General features: G+C 42.5%; 1 protein-coding gene across 1 annotated transcript; it reads right to left on the reverse strand.

Moving 5' to 3' along the window:
• Window positions 1-1,160: 1,160 nt before the first annotated feature.
• Window positions 1,161-20,001, reverse strand: LOC149448945 (extracellular calcium-sensing receptor-like). The gene is made up of 6 exons (XM_089694003.1): window positions 19,718-20,001; window positions 15,535-15,826; window positions 10,281-11,099; window positions 9,965-10,192; window positions 2,305-2,428; window positions 1,161-2,226 (listed from the first exon to the last, which is right to left on the reverse strand). Exons 1-6 carry the CDS (start codon window positions 19,999-20,001, stop codon window positions 1,322-1,324), a joined length of 2,652 nt encoding a protein of 883 aa, XP_089550129.1. The 3' UTR covers window positions 1,161-1,321.
• Window positions 20,002-22,236: the final 2,235 nt, after the last annotated feature.

Genomic DNA, 22,236 nt, shown 5'->3' on the forward strand with positions numbered 1-22,236 from the left:
GTGGGGAGAGGAGTTGAGGAGAGACCAGTGGGAATTGACTTGGAGAGAGGAGACAAAAAGTGGGCGGGATGGGTGGTGACAGAAAGGACATAAGGGGTGGGAAGTGGAGATGGAAGAAGTCGGGGATGAGATATGTTGTGCACCAGGAAGCAGGAAAGTTCAGTAAGCACCGCACTACCTGCTTAGTGCTTCCCACTCAGCACTTGACCTTCCTCCTCCACTCAGCAGCCTCGTCCCACCTGGCACCTAGATTGTAAGCTCCCAGGATCAGGGCCCTCCTAACCCTCTTGTATTGAACTGTATTGTTGCTGTATTGTCTCCCGTTATATTGTAAAGCGCTGAGCAAACTGTTGGCGCCATATAAATCCTGTATAATAATAATATATAAATCCTGTATAATAATAATAATAATAATAATAATAATAAGGGGAATGGACTGTTCCATTACACACTGGCCTCTTTGATAACCCCGCAGCCCACACACAGGCACAGTGACACAAAACATAATGTGAGAGGCAGGCAGCATGGCCCCCCCTAGAGCATGGGTGGGGTCACAATTGCAACCCCTGATGCAAAACCCAAACTTACCAAATTCTGGCCACTGTTAGGGCTTATAGGTAAACTACAGTAAGAAAAAAGCATGGGAAGCCTGGGCCAATGTAATAAAAAAAATGTATGGTCACATCATACACTTACATTTTATGAAATTATAACATCAACATTGAAACAGCCAAGCAAGCAGTAAGCCCAGTAGTGACTTCCCTTCCTGAAACTCCTCCTCTCATCACCTCTGTAGTTCAGAATGCAGGCTCTGTGAAATATGTAACACAGCAGTGCCTACTCACGGGACATAGTGACTACAGGTCCCAGAATTCAAGGAAGTAAATGTGTAGGGATCTTTACAAAGTAAATTTACAATCTTCAAGACCGTTCAGATTAATAGGAGTAGGCTAGAAATAATTGAAATTGATTTTGAATTTTGACCATAAATGTGCTTAAAAAAATTTCAGTGGTGGCTGGATTAGGGAGGAGGTGAGTGTGATGCTTTGCATTTGATCCAGAAAGCATATTAACTTTTAATTAGTTTATTCCGTAAATGTTTTTATTTTCTAAAATTGTGCAAAAAAAAAAAGCAAATGTCAATTCCATGCAATGTAGGAACTCCTTCTGTAAACAGTTAATAAGCAGAACTCCCTGCCAAAATCACCCTTTGCTTGCGTGATTGGCTCCCTGCTTTTCACTAAAGTCTACCCTAATTTGACACAAACTATGATTACATAACTGCAGTCCCGCATGAGATAGATGTCTACATGTTTGGTTTTCAGCCACAGTTTTTCCTCATCAATAGTCCTTTAGAGTTCATATCTGGTCGAAACAATATGATGAAACATTTTGGCAGGAAAATGCAAACCAAAAGAGCCCAGCTAGAAGATAAGATAGCAAAGATCTCTGTGGCCACAATATACTTTCCTCGTGAGCTGAGAGAGGCTGGGATGTAGGATATCCAAACACTGAGGAAAGCCAACATGCTAAAGGTAATAAACTTTGCCTCATTGAAGCTGTCAGGTAATCTTCTAGCCAAGAAAGCAACAATAAAACTGATGGTGGCTTGGAGACCAAGGTATCCTAACATGATCCAGAATGCTATAGGAGAGCCTTCATTGCAACTCAAAATAATCACTTTTGACTGGGTGTTAGAGTCGAACTCTGGAAAGGGAGGTGAAGAAGAAAGCCAAGTCGCACAGATGGATACTTGGATTAGTAAACAAAGGACAAAGAGTGAATAGGATACTCTTACATCAGTAAACTTTCTTAACTGACTTCCTGGCTTGGTGGCTTTGAAGGCAATGACAACTGTAAGAGTTTTGGCTAGAACACAAGAGATACACAATGAAAAGGCCAAACCAAAGGTTACTTGGCGAAGAAGGCACTTATCTAATTGTGGGTATCCAATAAATGTCAATGAGCAAAGGAAGCAGAAGCACAAAGATATGAGCAGAAGACAGCTTAAAGACCAGTTGTTGGCTCGCACTATTGGTGTGGTTCTATAATGGATGAAAATTCCCAAAATTCCAAGTGGGACAACAGAGGAGAATATAGCAATAGTAGCCAAATTAATGCCAAGTGCTTCACTGTAGGAGAGGAACTCAATGGTCCTTGGCAAACATGCATCTTGTTGGAGATTGGGCCACATATCCCAGGGACAAGGCTGGCAAATGACAGCATCTAGAAAATTAAGATAGTGTCAGTATCATAAAAAATACAGCTTGCGTGTAGAAACCTAAGCATAATCTTACAAAGCACCTGTTTCATTGGAGATTTGTCCCTGAGGACATGGTACACACTGGTAACAGCAGCTGGGTTTTTCAGGAATGGTCACCTTCATAAATCCTGGAGGACAGCTAGAACTGCATTTTGATGGTGGAACCTTAAAGAAAATAAATAGAGTATGTATAAATGAATCAGAAAACAGGTCCTAAAAAATGCAGCAGAATCTGACTGCTAACATGTGGGTACACCCTGCCATTCAACATAATTAAGCACTTATGCTGTTTTACCAAAAGTTATGGAATGAAGTTGGTACATCAACCATTTGCCTCTGTTAGGACAGGCTTCGACCAGCCATTCACAAAGATGCACACTGAAATTATAGCACATTTCATGGCAATATTAAAACATATTCAGTACATCACTGCAATACATCTCCCCATGTTTTATACCTTTTAAGAACTTTGCAAGTACAGGGAAATACTTGTTAATCTGCCAGCAATCCAGTGTGAGCCAAGTTTCCTGACTAGGCTGCCAACATAGTGTCCTTTCTGCTCTGGAACCCTAAGTCAGTCCTGCCTCCTGGACTACAGAGCATCATCTATCCCCCAACCTTCTTTGTCCCTCTCCACATCATGCATTGATTTCTTTCCCAACAAAACAACCTGAACCAGTTGCGGACTGACAGCTCATGGGGCCCCCGGGCAATAGGGGATCATGGGGCCCCTGTGTCCTTGCCCAAACTCAAAAAAGCCTATGAAAAAGGTACCAGGGGCATCTCATGGGACCCCCTACAGATCCCGGGCCCTCGAGCAGTGCCCGAGTTTCCAAATGGTCAGTCCGCCCCTGACCTGAACCTGCCCACACACTATGTGGAAATAGGCTTCTGGAAGCTCCTCTGTGGGCTTGCCTATATCCATGGGAAGTGCCATCCCATCAGTCTCTATAAGGATTTTACAAGCCGGGTGATGATGTCATATGGAGTAGTGAAAGATGCTTCTCATTACAGGTGCAAGGAGCAAAATCAAGGAAAAAAATAACACTTTATAGTGTTCCAATATAAAGTCCAGTGTGTTGTGAGTAGCCATCTAGGTGGGATCCAGCTTTTTTGAGAGCTTCCAAAGTGTTGTCTGCTCAGGTGAACAGCCAACTTTTATTTTATTTTATTTATTTATTTATGTATTGTTTAGATGAACCTATATTTTGCCAATGAAGGGCATAACAACAGGTTCACTTTAAATAGGCCTCCCCAGCAGAACATGTGTAAGCTTTCAGTTGAGATGTCTTACATAGAGCAATGGTGAAGATAACGTGAGTATAAGCAGCTGGTGAGGCTGGCTGGCATTAGAGCAAACTGGCACTCTCTGCATTGGCTAAGACAAGACCACCACATTTCCTCATGGATAGAACAACAACCCACAGCTATGGCTTAGAGCCTCAGCCATACTGTTCCTACTCCTTGCAATAGGCATTCCCATAACATCCCCAACCATTAGCATTTAAATTCAAGTTAACATCCACACAAAGTTATAGTTTCTGCACTTTACTGTCACTCTTCGAAGGTGGCTTTGACACATCACATAGACATAATGATAATGTGGAGTTGCTTGGTATAGTTTTCCAATCACATATAGTGGATGGTCCATAGCAATCAATTGTGAAAGCAGCATATTGCAACTCACTGTTAGACCATCTTCCCTTAATATTCCTCTCGTCTCCTTGGGAGCACCACAGTGTTGGGACCCAGCTCCCTGATGTTACTCTCTCATTCCCCAGAGCTATCAGTACTCACTCAGAGGGTTCTGAATTGCCCATTAGGTTTTGTGCATCCAGCTCATGACTCCCTTCAAGTCATTTCAGAGACAGGACTGCTGCAGCTGCACCTCTAGATGATGTAAACTTCATCCAGGTGTCACTAGAAGTCTCAGGGGGCATTAGTACACACACCAAAGAACACAGGACTGGCCTAAAATGTCTGTTGCATCCCACTCCCAGTCGAATTAGACCATGTTTAGAGACAAAGGGTGACTACAGCTAGCTCGTCTGGGTATTGGACTCACCCAAGGGTTTCTGCCCTATGCAGGGCCAGTACAGTAGCTGACTACATCTGCATAGGTGCTTGGAGCTCCTCCAATCCTGGCTTTTATGTGTGCCATGACATCAGTACATGAAGACCTTGTCTAAAAGAGGACCTAAGACCTAACTTCTTAATTCCCTAAAACACACTAACTTGGGATAGAGCCACTTAGTGGCAGACTAGCTTACTGCACCTGCTTACAGCCATGCTGTCATTCTCTTCATTCAGAACATTTCCTTTGACTATCTGTCCCAATGACCTCCCAGGAACGGTCACTTGCATTTCATACAAGCTATAAAGCTGAGACTCTAATAAGTGCTGGGTGGTCATTTGATTGCCATATACAGTATGTAGTACTCTGAAGAATACTACTGGAATGTTGCTTGTGTTGTGTGTCTACAGCAAAATTTTCCAATGCCAGGATATTGAAGACCCCATGTGTGTTCTCCTATATAAATGTATTGGGGGGTCAGAGTTAGTGCCATCACATACTGCTAATTGTGCCAGCAGTGTTCTTTGCTGGTAGAACATAGACGCACTTGTTATTGTGACTTTACATACTATTTTATCAATTACATTATGGCGAAGGCTCTGCCCCAAACTAACACCTCCATATTGACTGTAGACAGAGACATGGAGCGGATGTCTAAAAGCATGTCAGTTTTTGGCGCAGAGGTTTCCAGTAGATGCCATTGATGTGAGAATGGAATGGAAGAAGCTCCCACAGCTGGCACCTGAGTTGAGGGGAACAATGGCGTTTGGAGCGGCGGATGTTCTTTTGGAGCATACTGTGACATGAGAAGAGAGGTTACAGTATAGCTCCCCAGTGGAACACAGACAGTAATATAAAAAAAGCTGATAAAGGTTCTACTTCTAATAATATATGGTTACAGCAAAGGATCTATTTTTTAGAGGCTTGTGTTGGGGCACAATGGTGGGTGAGTGGGCTGCATATGTGCCCTGTCACAACAGGATTCTGTTTTCGGCTCTAATCTGGATCCCATCTTTATGTTCTCCCTTTGCATGCATGAATTTCCTAGAGGTTAAGAATGAGCAGAGTGATTATGACTAAAGTTATTTTGCAGCAAGATTACTAATTTAGTGGGTTTTTGTTTGGGAGAAGAAGTCTTCTCATCCAGCATCGTTATCTGACCTCACAAATGCTCTTGTAAATAAGTGGGCACAAATTCCCACAGACAAGCTCCAAAATCTTGTGGAGAGCCTTCTTAGAAAAGTGGAGACTGTTAAAGGGGAGTGGTGTGGAGGCAACCTCACTAATATTGGCCATGGTGTTAGGAAAGGATGTCAGAGAAGCTTATATAAGTGTGATGTTCAAGTGTCTATATATATATATATACACACTATATTGCCAAAAGTATTTGGATGCATGCCTTTACGTGCACATGAATTTAATGCCACCCCAGTCTTAGTCCGTAGGGTTCAGTTTTGAGTTGGCCCCGCCCTTTGCAACTATAACAGCTTCAACTCTATTTGGAAGGTTGTCCACAAGGTTTAGGAGTGTGTCTATGGGAATGTTTGACCATTTTTCATTTGTGAGGTCAGGAACTGATGTCAACCGAGAAGGTCTGGCTTGCAGTCTCCTCTCTAATTCATCCCAAAGGTGTTCTATCGGGTTCAGGGGCAGACTGACAATTCATGGGGCCCCCAGGCAATAGGGGATCATGGGGCCCCTGTGTCCTTGCCCAAACTCAAAAAAGCATATGAAAAAGGTACCAGGCAGGGGCGGACTGACAACTCATGGGGCCCCCCGGGCAATAGGGGATCATGGGGCCCCTATGTCCTTGCCAAAACTCCAAAAAAGAATATGAAAAAGGTACCAGGAGCATCTCATGGGGCCCCCTACAGACCCCGGGCCCTCGGGCAGTGCCCGAGTTTCCAAATGGTCAGTCCACCCCTGATCGGGTTGAGCTCAGGACTCTGCAAGCCAGTCATGTTCCTCCACCCCAGACTCGCTCATCCACCTTGCTTTGTGCACTGGTGCACATTCATATTAGAACAGGAAGAGGCCATCTCCAAACTGTTCCCACAGAGTTGGGAGCATGAAATTGTCCAAAATGTCTTGGTATGCTGACGCTTTAATAGTTCCCTTCACTGGAACTAAGGGGCCAAGACCAACCCCTGAAAAACAACTCCACACCATAATCCCCCCTCCACCAAACTTTATACAAAGCAGTCAGGCAAGTACCGTTCTCCTGGCAACCACCAAACTCAGACATGTCCATTGGATTGCCAGACAGAGAAGCCTGATTCGTCACTCCAGAGAACACATCTCCACTGCTCTAGAGTCCAGTGGTGGCGTGCTTTACACAACTGTATCCGACACTTTGCATTGCACTTGGTGATGTAAGGCTTGGATGCAGCTGCTCGGAAAGGGAAACCCATTCCATGAAGCTCTCTATGCACTGTTGTGCTAATCTGAAGGCCACACAAAGTTTGGAGGTCTTTAGCTATTGACTCTGCATACAGTTGGCGCATGCACACTGTGTTCTTCAGCATGCGCTGACCCCCCTCTGTCATTTTATGTGGCCTTCCACTTTGTGGCTGAGTTGCTGTTGTTCCCAGTTGCTTCCACTTTGTTATAGTACCACTAACAGTTGAGCGTAGGAAGGAAATTTCATGGATGGTCTTATTTCACAGGGTGGCAACCTATCATGGTACTACGTTTGAATTCACTGAGCTTCTGAGCATGACCCATTCTTCCACAAATATTTGTAGAAGCAGTCTGCATGCCTAGCTGCTTGATTTTATACACCTGTTGCCTGTGGCCATGGAGGTGATTGGAAAACCTGAATCCAATGATTTGGAGGGGTGTCCCAATAGTTTTGGCAATATACAGTATTGTGTGTGTATATATATATATATATATATATATATTTATATAAAAGATTTTTTTTGGCAAGGGAGAAATGCTTAACTGGTATTGGCAGTGGTAAACTATGCACGATACACGATACCAAGGAACATTCCAAGTAAGTCCTGCACATTTATTCACCAGGACAGCAAACGAACACAGTGTAAATGCTGGAGGGCTTTGTATAGATATAGGTAGGTATAGTCCATAGCCACTAACAAAACTTAGCTCAGTTCCTGATTAACAGGATATCCCCCTCTAATGCGTTTCCAAAAACAAACTAGCAACGCTCATATTTTTTAGAGTTCTGGAGAGAGAGAGAGAGAGAGAGAAGGAGAGAATCCTGAGCATCAGATATATATACAAAGGCCCCTGGATAGCTGATACTAATAATAGGGCTACCAGGTAGAATGTGGACCAAGCAATGGTAGCATTCGCACTCCGATACCCAGGACAGATCCAGTTATGAGAGATGTTTGTTTTCTCCAAATCAGCTATAAAGCACCTCACTATGTGTATGTGAGAAACCTAGTTGTCATAAACACACCATCCACAATGACACCAGCCAGTGCCTCACATACTTTCCCCATCTATTCAGACCTCTTGGAAAGACCACATTTTGCCAGCTTACAGCGGAAGTATGTCAGCCCATTAGAATTCATTTGCTGGGTTCCTGGCCTGTGTTATACATAGAGTTGTAAGTTTTACAGAGCGAGAAACCATCCTGTAACCCTTGTATTGTTCCGAGGCATCCACCTTAGAGGAGAATAGTCTATAAATAATCAGAACCACCTGCTCAAAAGGTAATACCTCAATGACCAGACACTCCATTTCCACTATTGAATAGTTCCTCTCTACAAACCAGTTGAGGTAAGCCCCAGGCTGTTCTTCCCTATTCCTTTCTTGGGAAAGGATTGCTCCCAAGCTAACATAAGAGCCATTGCTTTGTACAAAAAATTATTGACTGACACTAGGGAGTGGTTAACAATAGACCTTTACAAAAAACTATCTTCTGCTTCCGAAAAGCTCTCTCTGCCATTTCACCATGGTGGACATGGACTTGGTGAAATCCATAAGTGGAGTTACCATAATAGCAAAGTTGGGCACAAACCTCTGGTAGTATCTTACAACCCCTAGACAAGCTTTAACCTGTTTTTTGACACTGGCCCAAGCCAGTGTTGTCCAGTCTTAGCAGTTTATTAACCCACTTCGTCCAATCGTATATACCGGGCTACAAGGCCTATTGTGTCAAAATTATTTCGAACTGTCTGGACCTTGTGTGGGGAGAATACCAGTCAAAACTAAAAATGGAAATATCATCTGCTGTAGATATTCTGAAGCATTTGCTTTGTGGGGCTTAAGAATCCCATTTAAGCCAAAAGGGAGGACAACATTCTGTTACAACCCATCTGGGCTTTTTTACTTTGCCTTTACTGTTAACGGAACCAGTGAATACCCTTTATTTAGGGACCCAAACTTTCATCTACCTTAGGCACTAGATATGTATCATATTTTTTATATTTTTTCTTGTCTTCTGAAGTTTTTGCAAAACCTCTCAGTATACCTTTCATGGTTCTGTTGAATCATTCTGCTCAACCACAAGTTTGGGGTTGGTATAAGGAGGTAAGGCGAATGATTTTCAACAGCTGACACAGTTTTTTTGGTTATGAAAAAGGTTCCTAGGCCTATCAAATTTTATTTAGGTATACCAGAATCAGAAAAGATGGAAAACATCTATTTTAGAGGAAGTGTTTTTGAGAGGGATTGCTCTTGGATGGCTGGTGGCATAGTCAAAGCTACCAATATAAGCTGGTGCCCCCTAGCAGTCTGACAATGGCCTGACCCGATCCATAGCAACCCTCTCAAAAGGGAACTCAAATTTAGCCAAAGGTAAAAGTGGACTTCAAAATGTGGTTGGGGTGTATTCATTTGACGCTCAGGGCAAGACTTACAATACTACTCTACTGCTTTGTAAAAACTGGTCAGAAAAAAATGTTCTTCAATCCTCCCTTTTGTATTATTTTCAACCCCTAAATGACCACCCAACACCTCTACTGGTCATAAATTCTGGTTCTTGAGGTTCCTTACTTTTACATTTTTCAATGCATTTGCCATAGTGATTTCACAACTGCATGGTCCCAAAATCTTTCCTAGCCAAGGGTATAGCTGTTATTCTTCACATCAGAATGCAGCATGGGAAAGGCGCATTGGATGGGTGTTTCCTGCACCATGCTCAAAATGCACTTCCTTTGCGATCTGCTGAGAGTGCCAATGTACTATTAATGGGACCCCGAACACAGATCACAAACACAGTGTGTTTGCAGGCACCCCAGTACCATGCATTTTGGTTTGACACATTTAAAAAATTAAATATTATTGTGTGCACTACTGTCTCCATGCTATGGTGCTATTTCAGTCCATTCAAATGACTAGGCTGAAAAAGTGCGCTTCACAGGAACACACAGGAATCACACAGGAAAGTGTGTTGAGTTCCTGTGCAATCCCGGAGTGAGCCGGCCATAAACAAATCACTAAAATAAAACTGACACAGAACCATTTTCCTTCAAGCTGGTATTTGACCGTACTGTTTTTGAGTGTTTGTATGACTGTGGTGGTGACAACATTTTAGAAGTTCTTCAAGGGCAGGGACACTGGAGATGTCAATTTTTGTAAACTATACAGTCAAAAAACAAAGAAGAAACATCTTCATAGCATGAGTAATTTTTTTGCACCTGGTGCAATCGTACCGTTGTTTTGTTATTAACCCATACAATGCCAGCATGGCCTAGACTCATGGTGTTCCCATCTGTGGAGCTGGAGTCATAACTTCCTACTACAACTTGCTCCAAGGACCCAGTAGAACTTATCTGCCAGTTCACAATATCATAAAGGGCTGGAGGATCCCCACTGTCATCAAAAAATATGCTGGTCTTGTCTTTAGTCTGAAACCTTGTTGTTTTAATATAATGGAGTAGCTGGAAAAGAACATGAAGAAGAGGGGGATTTAGAGCAAAATAAACAAAACATATAATCAATTGACTGTGAAAAATACAAATAACGTACTTGCCAAGGTTCAAATGACAAAATGTTTGCACATCTATTATGAAATGGGCCTTTTCCTGGCTGGCAGTGAAGCAGACTGTGCAAGGCCCATGCAAATGCATAAACAGAAGTGTAGACATTAAAGGTTATTCCAAAATCAACTTTCAGCACTGACTTCCCCAGATTTTCTTCTCCAGTGCAGTCATGTGCTGTTTTCTTACTTGTTCTGTCATCTGAATTCAGGTGGTCAGTCCATTTGCAAGGAAAAATCTGCTCCCAAAACTCTACTATAAAAGAATCATTTGGAGCTTTTGATGGGTGTAAGCTGTAAAGATACTCCGCAAATCCTGGCAACTGCCCTCCATGGACAGTAAACCCAACAGTTCCCATCAAGACTTGCCGATACTTTTCTTTAGATAGTAGAGCAGAGGTTGACCACGATTCACTGGCTATCCAGATTCTATCAGTCACGTTCTGTCTTGCTAGCTCTTCTACGACCGGTAAAAAGTCTGAGTTGGAGGACAACACTGCCACCACTTTGGCTGTTGACCCCTTGATAACTTTGACAATGTGTGGAGCATTCCTGTTGGCCTGGCCAGTCATAATTGTTTCGATGAAAGCTACACACGCACCAGCATTGATTAATTCCTGCTTTACCACCTGGAGACTTAGTTGACCATAGTCATTATCGCTTGCTAGAAAGCCAACCCATGACCAACCAAAATACAGGATTAACTTAGCAAGACCTCGGGACTGAAATGCATCACTAGGTATGGTACGAAAGAAAGAAGGAAATATTTTTCTGTTGCTGAGAGTCGGACTGGTTGAAAAGTAGCTTATCTGTGGATTTAAAAATGACAGGAATCCTATTAGACATATTGGAGAAATAAGGAAACGTTCATCCATGGTCAAATCACTTACAAACACATGCAGGCTCCACCTTCGCAACATCGCCAAAATACGCACCTGCCTTACCCCAGACACCACTAAACTACTCGTACACTCCCTGATTATCTCATGCCTCGACTACTGCAACTCCCTCCTCACCGGCCTACCCCAGTGCAGGCTCTCCCCGCTTCAGACCATCCTCAACTCAGCGGCTAGACTCATCCACCTCACCAACCGCTCCACCTCTGCCACCCCCCTCTGCCTCTCCCTCCACTGGCTCCCTATCGCCCAATGCATCAAATTCAAACTACTGACTCTGACCTTCAAAGCCATTCACAACACTGCCCCTGACTACCTCACCAAACTGATTCCCAGGTACCACCTTACCCGTACCCTTCGCTCCTCACAGGACCTCCTTCTATCCTGCTCCCTGGTCTCCTCCTCCCACGCACGTCTGCAAGACTTCTCCAGGTCCTCCCCCATCCTCTGGAACTCACTACCCCAATCCATCAGACTGTCACCTTCCCTCCTCACCTTCCGGCGCTCCCTGAAAACCCACCTCTTCAGGGAAGCCTACCCCACCCTCACCTAAGTGCTGTTCTCCTTCATTCCTCGTAGCACTCCATCCCCCACAGCCACTTCCTCCTGTACCACTACCCCCTCCCTCCTAGATTGTAAGCTCGAAAGAGTAGGGCCCTCTAACCCCTCGTGTGCTGTTTGTAGTTACTGTGCTGTTTCATGTATTGTCCCCCCCCCCCCTCTATAGTACAGCGCTGAGCAAACCCTTTCGCGCTATATAAACTTGATGTAATGTAATGTAATCCATGGTAATTTGGCTGAACCAATGTACATATAGGATGTAATGTAAGTTAAAGAGGATCACGTTTCTCGGGAAGCCCACCACAACCTGATTAAGAAATGGCAAGTAAAAGGTATTAAACATCAACACTGTAAGGAAAAAGTTAAAAACACTCATATTATATCTGGCCCCCAGTGGGCTCACCTAGGCAAGGGTGACATCACCATGCAGTATTCTTCAAAAACCATGAATCCCACAGTATGTTTTTTTCAAGTCATGGGATGGGGTCTTCCCAGATAAGTTGACTTGCATTTACATGGAAGAGAGTCTTTTAAATTCTAAAACCTTAAATAAATAAATATGGCCCATAAGGAAAGAGGAAAAGCTTAGTAGGATTTCAATGTTCTTGTCATACCTGTAGGCCATTTGCCTGAAAAATAGGTGAAAAACTCACAGTTAGCAACCCCTATATCCTGCCTTGTTGCTAGGACATGAAAATAATAGTTTTTCACTCCTGTTATTCTGGATGTGAGTGTCCAATGGTTTTCCCATACTAGAAACAAGATGGAATGTGGAAGTTTCTAACTGGGATTTTTCGGCCTGGCTTCTGGGGAGTCCAAATGGCAGGTATGACAATAAAATTAATGAACATTTTACAGCTTTTTATCCACTTTCCGACTGTCTGCAGTACTTTAATGCGGATGGGCAGCAGCTACTGGCAGAGCGACCGCTGGTCCTTCGGATACAGTGGAATGTGGATCCCGGTAAATGGGACCTGGTGGTCATGTGATCCCTATGCGATCACATGATCACAATGCTAGCAAAGCTGTTATGAATCAATATGATTCATAACAGCTCTGCTTCCCTTCCTAGTGAGCTGTGGTTGGCCCACAGCTCTCACATAGTACATGGGCCAATAACAGCACCCTGTACCATGTGATCAGCTGTAGCTAATCACAGATCACTAGTATGTTGAACTTCACCCATTGTTGACAGTTCAAAGCAAGCATTGCATTGCAAGAGCAATAATCTTTATTTGAATGCAAGAACTTCCTGCGCTAGAAATGGGGCCCTATTCACCAAGCTGCTGACACAATACTCCTTACCAACATGAGTGAATACATATAAATATAAGGTGCAGCGCTATACCTAAGTGCACTAAATAAATAAATATAAAGTGCAAAATAACTATTCAAAGTGCTCTAAATATTACCACAAGGTACTATACTTTATGTGCAAAAATAAAATGCTGTGCAACCCGTGTATTACAAAAGAATACAAATAAAGTGCAATTAGTGACAAACCAAATCACTGCAACATTTGTTGTACATATTAATGAATCCAAATAAATTGTTTTTATAAAATAAATAAAAATAAAAAAGTGTCCAAATGCAACAAAAACACTTTTCAATCTTCATGCATGTGTCACACGTGTCCACACTGTTTGAATCCAAACTTTAGCCGTGATGGCCCCTCACCTCCTTGTCACGACCGCACAGGGTCAGCTCGCTTAAAACAGGACACCACTTATTAGTAGCTCACCAGGACCTCACCCGCCTCTTATACTCTCTCAGCAGTCTTCCCCTGAGGAAGTCACGTGTTACCGTGATGCAACGCGTCGGTATGCGAGGAGGATTCTGGGAGCGCGGTGACGTCATTTCCGGCGTGGCGGCCATATTTGAAATCCCTCTATTGAAATACCCATGCAGGAGATTCATAGCATGGGGGATTGAAGGCTTATGAGGAGATGAACACAAATGTGAGTGGGCAATTTTATTTTACATTTACTACACAAATTAGAACAGGATTACACTATGTGAGTCTCTTTTGTGTCTGTATATGAATCGTGGAGGAGACTGCTGAGAGAGTATAAGAGGCGGGTGAGGTCCTGGTGAGCTACTAATAAGTGGTGTCCTGTTTTAAGCGAGCTGACCCTGTGGGGTCGTGACAAGGAGGTGAGGGGCCATCACGGCTAAAGTTTGGATTCACACAGTGTGGACACGTGTGACACATGCATGAAGATTGAAAAGTGTTTTTGTTGCATTTGGACACTTTTTTATTTTTATTTATTTTATAAAAACAATTTATTTGGATTCATTAATATGTACAACAAATGTTGCAGTGATTTGGTTTGTCACTAATTGCACTTTATTTGTATTCTTTTGTAATACACGGGTTGCACAGCATTTTATTTTTGCACATAAAGTATAGTACCTTGTGGTAATATTTAGAGCACTTTGAATAGTTATTTTGCACTTTATATTTATTTATTTAGTGCACTTAGGTATAGCGCTGCACCTTATATTTATAATAATCTTTATTGCTCCTTCAAAGCAAAGTGTAAAAAAACAAACAAAACAGTGCACTGCTCTGATGAAAGTATTTTTTTAATAATACAAAATAATAAAAAAAATAGTAAAACACTCCCTACACACAGTTAACCCTTTTATTGCCCCTCACATTACCCCTTCCTGCCCAGTGCCATTAGTACAGTGTCAGTGGTTTTTTTTTTAGCACTGATCACTGTATTGGTGTCACTAGGGTGCAAGTGACACCAAGTTAGTTCCCTCCCAGTGTCAGAATGTCCGCCGCAGTCTTGCTAAAAGTTGCTGATCGTCGCCATTGCTAGTAGAAAACAAAAAATCCCAGTATATATATCGCCATTTGTAAACGGTATAACTTTCACATAAACCAATTATTTTACACTTATTGGGATTTTTTAGCAAAGACACGGACCAGAATGCATTTTGGTCTTAATTTATGATGAAATTAGATTTTTTTTACTGGACATGTTTTATAGCAAATAGTCAAAAGTCTTTATTTTTTTCTCAAAATTGTCGGGTTTTTTTGCTTACAGCGCAAAAAATAAAAAACGCACAAGCGATCAAATACCACCGAATGAAAGCTCAATTTGTGGGAAAAAAAAGGATCGAAATGTAATTTGGGTGCGGCGTTGCATGACCACGCAATTGTCAGTTAAAGTAACACAGCGGCGTAATGAAAGAAATGGCCTGGTCATGTTTTTTTCTTTGTCGGGTTTTATTGCTTATAGCGCAAAAAAATAAAAAAACGCACAAGCGATCAAATACCACTGAATGAAAGCTCAATTTGTGTGAAAAATAAGGATCTAAATGTAATTTGGGTGCGGCATTGCATGACCGCACAATTGTCAGTTAAAGTAACAGAGCCGTGTAATGCAAGAAATGGCCTGGTTATGTTTTTTTCTTTGTCGGTTTTATTGCTTATAGCGCAAAAAAATAAAAAAACGCACAAGCGATCAAATACCACCGAAAGGAAGCTCAATTTGTGAGAAAAAAGGGCATCAATTTCATTTGGGAGCAGTGTTGCATGACCGCGCAATTGACAGTTAAAGTAACGCAGCACCATAACACAAAAAATGGCCTGGTCATGAAGGGGGGGAAATCCTCCGGAGGGCAAGTGGCTAAGGTGTATCTTTAAATTTAGGTATGTACATTGCTTGCATTATGAGAATACATGTAATGATGTATTAATGAATACATAGTGGGATTAAGGTGTATCTTTTATATCTGCCCAGAGTTCAGTTTTAAGAAAAGTATTATTTTGTACCTGTGGATATCTATAAAGACCTAAAATATGTGCCATTAGGATGGAGCGTGTAGACCCAGAGTCACCAACGATACCAGCAAAAGTGCCTGTTTGTTCACACCGATAATTTGGAATGCTTTCTTTTCCTCCAGATAACATCCACAGAGTTCCTTCTGCTGCTCGTCTGAGTACAGTACAAGTGTCGAAGATCTGGTAGCCCAGGGTGATATTGGGAAGAAGGTCTGGATCCTTGTTAATCTCCTCTATGGCATAGATCATGGCTTGCATGCTCTGGTAATTATCAAGTTCAAGGCTAGTGAAATGAATAAAAATAATTATGCTCTTTATATATATTTCATATAGCATAAAAAAAGGTTAATGTCCAGCTTTATCCAGTTGATGCACATCCATGATTTCAATGTATCATTTCTGAACACGTGGCTATCCTGTACAACATGTGGGACAATGGAAGTATTTACTATCAGATTTTTTTTATTTTATAGGATGCATGGATTTTTATGTGTCTAACTAGTTCTTCCAGAGAAAAATAACATAAAAAAAAATTGGGATGCCCCGTAAGGATATGTTCCCAAGAAAGGGAAATCTCAAATATTTTAAGTGGTTAGTTGACTCACCAAATTCCACGGTGGTGTCCTCAGGACCAAAAAGTATTCACACAATATACCTCAACTGTACCCTGCTGGACTCTGTGTATATGTCATCTCTATAGGATCCCATCTGGTTCACAGCAGCTCGGCATGGTGTCCTTTCAACTACCCAAGATTTTCATATCTACTGTGTGATCTGTAGATCATAGTCATCCAATGCCTCCCCATTAAAATGCCAATATATCAATAAAAATATCCAGAATAATTCATAAAAATAAAAATAAGAACAGTACACTTATTGAGTAAGACAGTTCAAAGGTAACTCTTGTGCTCTGGTAAATCTGGACCTGGTGTCTGTGCGAATGGTGATGTAAGTAATGCGCACTCACCGGACGCGCATATATAATGCGCCTTATATTAATAATCCAGATGTCATCAAAAGCGGGGTCAAGAACTAGAAGGTCTTCCCTCTAAGGGATGATGGATCGTCAGACAGGATCCTTAGGGCTTTACAGGTGATCCACGTCCACCGGGGTTCCCCTATAAGGGGTTAACCTGGTATTGCTCCCTGGGTAGGCAGATTTCCACTATGGATGTATGATCCGTCCGGAGGTAATGTATCTGTGAATTTAAAGAGCTCACCCAGGGGGTTGGAACAAGGATACGCCCATAGTGTAGTAGGTAATGGTGACATTTTATTGAATCATTCAGATAAGATGCATCATAGGGTATATAGAAATAGCAGTGATCACACAGGGACTAACCGTACTATTTCAAAAGATGGCCGTCGGAGCTCCACGTTGCTCCGGCGGTGTGACGTCACGGCGTGATGTGGCTCCTCCTGACGCGTATCGTACTCAAGCACGTCTTCAGAGGGGGGTTGCCAATCTGCACCTTCTTGTATACAATTTATGATATAAGGTGTTATTGGTTACCTTTTTGTGCATAGCGTCTTTCCATTTATATTTGAGGGCGCTCGCTATTTCTTTTTACGCAATGCCTCTCCATTGTCTATAAAGCGCCAATCCAGGTGCATCACCCATCTCTGCATGAGTGGAGAAACTGGCAGTATACAGTGACCTTCTACCCCCAACCTGGGGCGCTATTGTGCATTACATCCAGTTCTACTCATTCCATTGGACATCTCTGCCCTAACCAGCCCTGTGCTGCTACATCATATATGATTTGTACATATACCGAGACTCTGTATTATATATACATACTCAGTATTTAGGGTATTTCTTGAGTACTGACATTGCTGTTTATGTTGCCTTTACATTTCTTTTCTTTTTGTTTTTGTTTTTTTTATAAATGTTTATTCATTTATCAATTCAAATACAAATCACGTTCACATTTCAATTAAAAAGACATTCTAACAATATCTTCCTATTAGCATAAATTATTTGTTATATGGTGGGGGTGTCCAAGAATACAGGTGTTTTGGCGGAAAATAGTTCATATAGTAAGGAAAATCACTGAAATTAATATTGGATTAGACCCAGAGTTGTGTCTTCTCCATATCACAGAGCTTCCAGTGAAATTATATAAAGTCTCAGGGATATGGCATTATTTGAGTGCAGCGAAGAGCTTGATACCTAGGTTTTGGAAAAAAAAAGAGGCGCCAACAGAGGAGGATTGGATGGGCAGAATGAATCAGATTTGCGGGACAGAAAAACTGTATTACATGCATATAGACAAGATGGAGATGTATAATATAAAGTGGAAAAAATGGGAAGAGTATAGAGAAAAAGTGAAATATATGTGGATACCCCTTGAAATGGTCTTAGAAATAATAGAAATGTATGGTGGAAAGGAGAAGAGAGAAAACGAAGAGTGGGAGAGGGAGGGGGGATGGGAGGCTGAGGAAGGGGGGAGGGTGAAGAAGGAGGGCGGAGGTGGGGGATATAAATAATGAAAAATTTACATTTCTTTTCTGAACTATATCCATTCAACATTTTTTCTCTTCTGACTCGATTCCTGTCTTCATCTTTCCACTGCTCTATCATTTCCATGTAAGACAGCTATTCTATTCCTCTTTAGAGGCTGTCTGTTCTGTGTGGAAATGTGTGCATGCCAGAGGGGACGGGATCCCGGAACATGGGTTGTCTTTTATATGACAACGTTGTCATTTAATTTTAATCTCCGTGTTAGGTGGAGTCCGTCTGCCTTTTCCATTGTGTTCAATTTTGATAATAAATATACTTTTTCTAGCTGCTGTTTGTTCTCATTAGGACTTCTGCTCCAGTGGGTTTCCCCTCCCCCGGTTTTCCCTCCCTTTTTATTGCAAACTAGTCCTTCCAGTCCTTGAATGAGATGTACTTACATACTAATACAATGACTCATTGTTTTCAAAGGGTAGTTCACCTTTAAAATTAAATTACTGTTGGTTATGTGTTAGAGAAGACACTAGTAGCTTGTGATGAGGCAGAACTTGGTTTACTTATGTGGCTTAAGTTGCAAACATACAAAACATTCAGCAAACTGTAACAGCAGACATCTTGGTTATAAAGAGAGAGAGAGAAGAGAGAGAACCAACAAGTTTTACAGATATGCACAACTGGTAACCTTAGTGTGCAGTGCCATCTACTGGTCAAGTGATATTAACACACAATACTGTATATAGTACATGCTGTTGCATCCCCAACAATTACCAGTGCAGTCAAATGTCCCCAGTAGGTTACAAATCATGGTGCAGTGAAGTTGAACTTTGTTTAAATGACCTACCTATAGGCCAAGTGTACCCTCTGAAAATTCTGGCCAATAAAAGTAGCGTCCAGAGCGATTTCACCAGTCCTTCATATAAGGTAGGATGGATGGTATGCTGAATACACCTTGATCATTACAGGAAAGAGGATGAAACAAGTACTTCCCCTCATCCACAAAATTGGAAATGTGCACTGTTGGGAAGAAGGTTCTGGCTTATATGCAGGATGGCATGAATCGCTTTGGGTGCTACTTTAAATTTCATTTAAAGGCTGAACTAACACAAAAGGTAGGCATGATACGTGCTAAAAAATTGTCTGCCCTCACAGACACCAACCAACACAACCCCCCTTCCCCCTCCTGTGGAGAAAGCCTGACATTGACCAACAACAGCCCTGCCCCCCACTCAGGAGAGCCTTCCACTACCCCCCCAGCGAAAGACAGACACTCATCTTCACAGCTCCGGACATCCCCGGGAACAAGAGCCAGGCTCTACATACACCATCAAGCTGCCTTCAGCCTCTCTCGGATCCCACCTGGTTCCCATGGTACGCGTGTCCCTTATTTCATCCCATCTTCTGGGGGGAGCTGCTGCCCCCCTGAAAAAAAGCCTCCCTAGGCAAGTTCCTTGTTTGCCTTGCGGTTAATACACCCCTGATGATATGGTAAAACGAGGCGCATTTTCCTATGTTTCTTCTAGAAATGAGCTCAGACCTGTTCAGATCCTAGTCTAAACCCACCTGAACTATCCCACCAGCATGCTCTAAATGTTCTTGGCCAATCACATACTCAACTAAAAGGATAGACTTGTCCCACTAGTGGCTTCATATTTAATGTAGTTATTTTTTTTAATGTTTAGCAAATAATTTATTTAGTAAAAGTTACAGACTTACAGCTTGCATTTGAGGTCCTCTGGCTTGCTGGTAAATGTGTTTTCAGAATAGCTTCTGTCCACGTGAAGAGGAAAAGTTCCTCCAATCACCAGATCTCCTGACTGCCTCAGGTACCCATTGATAGGAACAACCGGCAAGTGGCAACCATGCATAGGCTCCAGACAGTCCAAGGCATCCATAAAAACTATATAAAATACCCAAGTCTTACAGAACAGCAGGCAAATACTACTGCACAACCCAGTCATGTCATTGTAGCAGAAGAACATCTCCACTCTGTAGGCCATGTAGGTGACTTTTCAAAATTAATTATGCTATACCTTCTATTACCTGCTAGAAATGTACTCAGAAGAAGACCATCATATTAATATTCTTTCATGCAGCTCCAGATACTCTACCCTTCTGTAGACCCTTTTATTCATAGGTGGAGACCTTCAGTGCATTTAAAAACCTCAATGCTTTGGAGAAGATTTTGGAAAATTGCACCTGTAAGGAGGCCTTAAGATATCAGTGCCACCCACAACGCAAGACCTTCTTCATTCTGTTAGTGTTACACACAAGGCGATGCCTTCTTAGACAAGAGATGTTGTAATATGTTTCTCCGGTGCAACCTACAAGAGAAGACTTCCGGTTCTAGAAATATTACATGCAAGTGAAAACCTTAATCATTATATTGGCATTATATAAGAGACATTCAGTATATACAAATACCAGATTGACTATATAACAAAAGAAGGAATCGACGTCACTGTTGTAATGTTTTGGTCTTCATTGGTCTCAAAGCTGAAGATCATCTTAAATTATTCATTGTCAGGCCAAAAAAGTAGAAAACAGTCATGTAGAGCGTGCTGAAACAAAGAAATGGACAACCAGACTTTTCATGGATAACAGACGTCCCTGTATGTGATGCGAGTTGTCTGCCCTTAGAGAAGCTTTAAAGTTCAACTGATGGTCTATGGTAGTCGCTCGTGTAGAGGCTGACAGTTAATGTGATCAATGGAGAAATTGGCTTTGGAAGGGTGGAGGCACCCAAAATGAGGTTCTTTTTTGTATTGCTTTCTCAGATGCCAACAGCTATCAGGCGAGACATCATTCCAAGCAGATAACACATGGACGATCACTTGCAGCACTGTCACAAAGTGTAGCTGACAGCTATTTTATACACTGCAGGTAATTAAACCGAAGGGAATATAAGACTGCATCTGGTTATATGATGCAAATTGATTCAAAGGGTAAACATCTCCCAGGATAATATTACTGTCAGTACTTTTCTTTTTCCCTTGTCATAGCTGCCAGTATCAAAGGGCCCTTTGACATTTGGGTAACTTGTGCAAAATGAATTATTATGTAATAATGGTGTGCTGTGGCTCCTGATGTTGTGTTGATAATATCGTATCACACTCTTCTTATAGCAGGGGTCTCCAAACTTTTTAAACAAAGGGCAAGTTTGCTGTCCTTCAAACTTCAGGAGGGCCAGACTGTGGCCAGCTGGAGTAGAAAATGTCTTGGTGTCAGTGGGAGTAAACAGTGTGCCCCTTGTAGGTGTCAGTGGGAGGAATAGTGCCCCCATCGTTGGTGTCGATGGAAGAAATAGTGCCCCCATTGTTGGTGTCGGTGGAAGGAATAGTGCCCCATCATTGGTGTCAGTGGGAGGAATAGTGCGCTATCATTGGTGTCAGTGGAAGGAATACTGCCCCATTGCTGGTGTCAGTGGAAGGAATAGTGCCCCATCATTGGTGTCAGTTCGAGGAATAGTGCGCCATCGTTGGTGTCAGTGGGAGGAATAGTACCTACATTGTTGGTGTTAGTGGGAGGAATAGTGCCCCATCATTGGGGTTGGTGGAAGGAATAGTGCCCCCATCATTTGTGTTGGTTAAAGTAATAGTGCCCCATCGTTGGTGTCAGTTGGAGGAATAGTGCCCCCATCGCTGGTGCCGGTGGAAGGAATAGTGCCCCATCGTTGGTGTAGGTGGAAGGAATAGTGCCCCCATTGTTGGTGTCAGTGGAAGGAATAGTGCCCCATCGTTAATGTCAGTGGGAGGAATAGTGCCCCCATCGTTGGTGTCGGTGGAAGGAATAGTGCCCCCATCGTTGGTGTTGGTGGAAGGAATAGTGTCCCCATTGTTAGTGTCGGTGGAAGGAATAGTGCCCCATCTTTGGTGTCGGTGGAAGGAATAGTGCCCCATCATTGGTATCAGTGGGAGGAATAGTGCCCCATCATTGGTGTCAGTGGGAGGAATAGTGCCCCATCATTGGTGTCAGTGTAAGGAATAGTGCCCCATCGTTGGTGTCAGTGTAAGGAATAGTGCCCCATCATTGGTGTCAGTGGGAGGAATAGTGCCCCATCGTTGGTGTCAGTGTAAGGAATAGTGCCCCATCGTTGGTGTCAGTGGGAGGAATAGTGCCTCATTGTAGGTGTCAAGGGCAGGAACTGTGCTACACCATTGCTGACAGTGGGAGGAATAGTGGCCCAAGGGCCAGGTAAAAGCAAGCATCCCCCAGGCCGTAGTTTGGAGACCACT

Source organism: Staurois parvus, unplaced genomic scaffold (genome assembly GCF_062004578.1).
Source record: "Staurois parvus isolate SC_StPar_1 unplaced genomic scaffold, SC_StPar_1.0 ptg000647l, whole genome shotgun sequence".
Lineage (NCBI taxonomy): Eukaryota > Metazoa > Chordata > Amphibia > Anura > Ranidae > Staurois > Staurois parvus.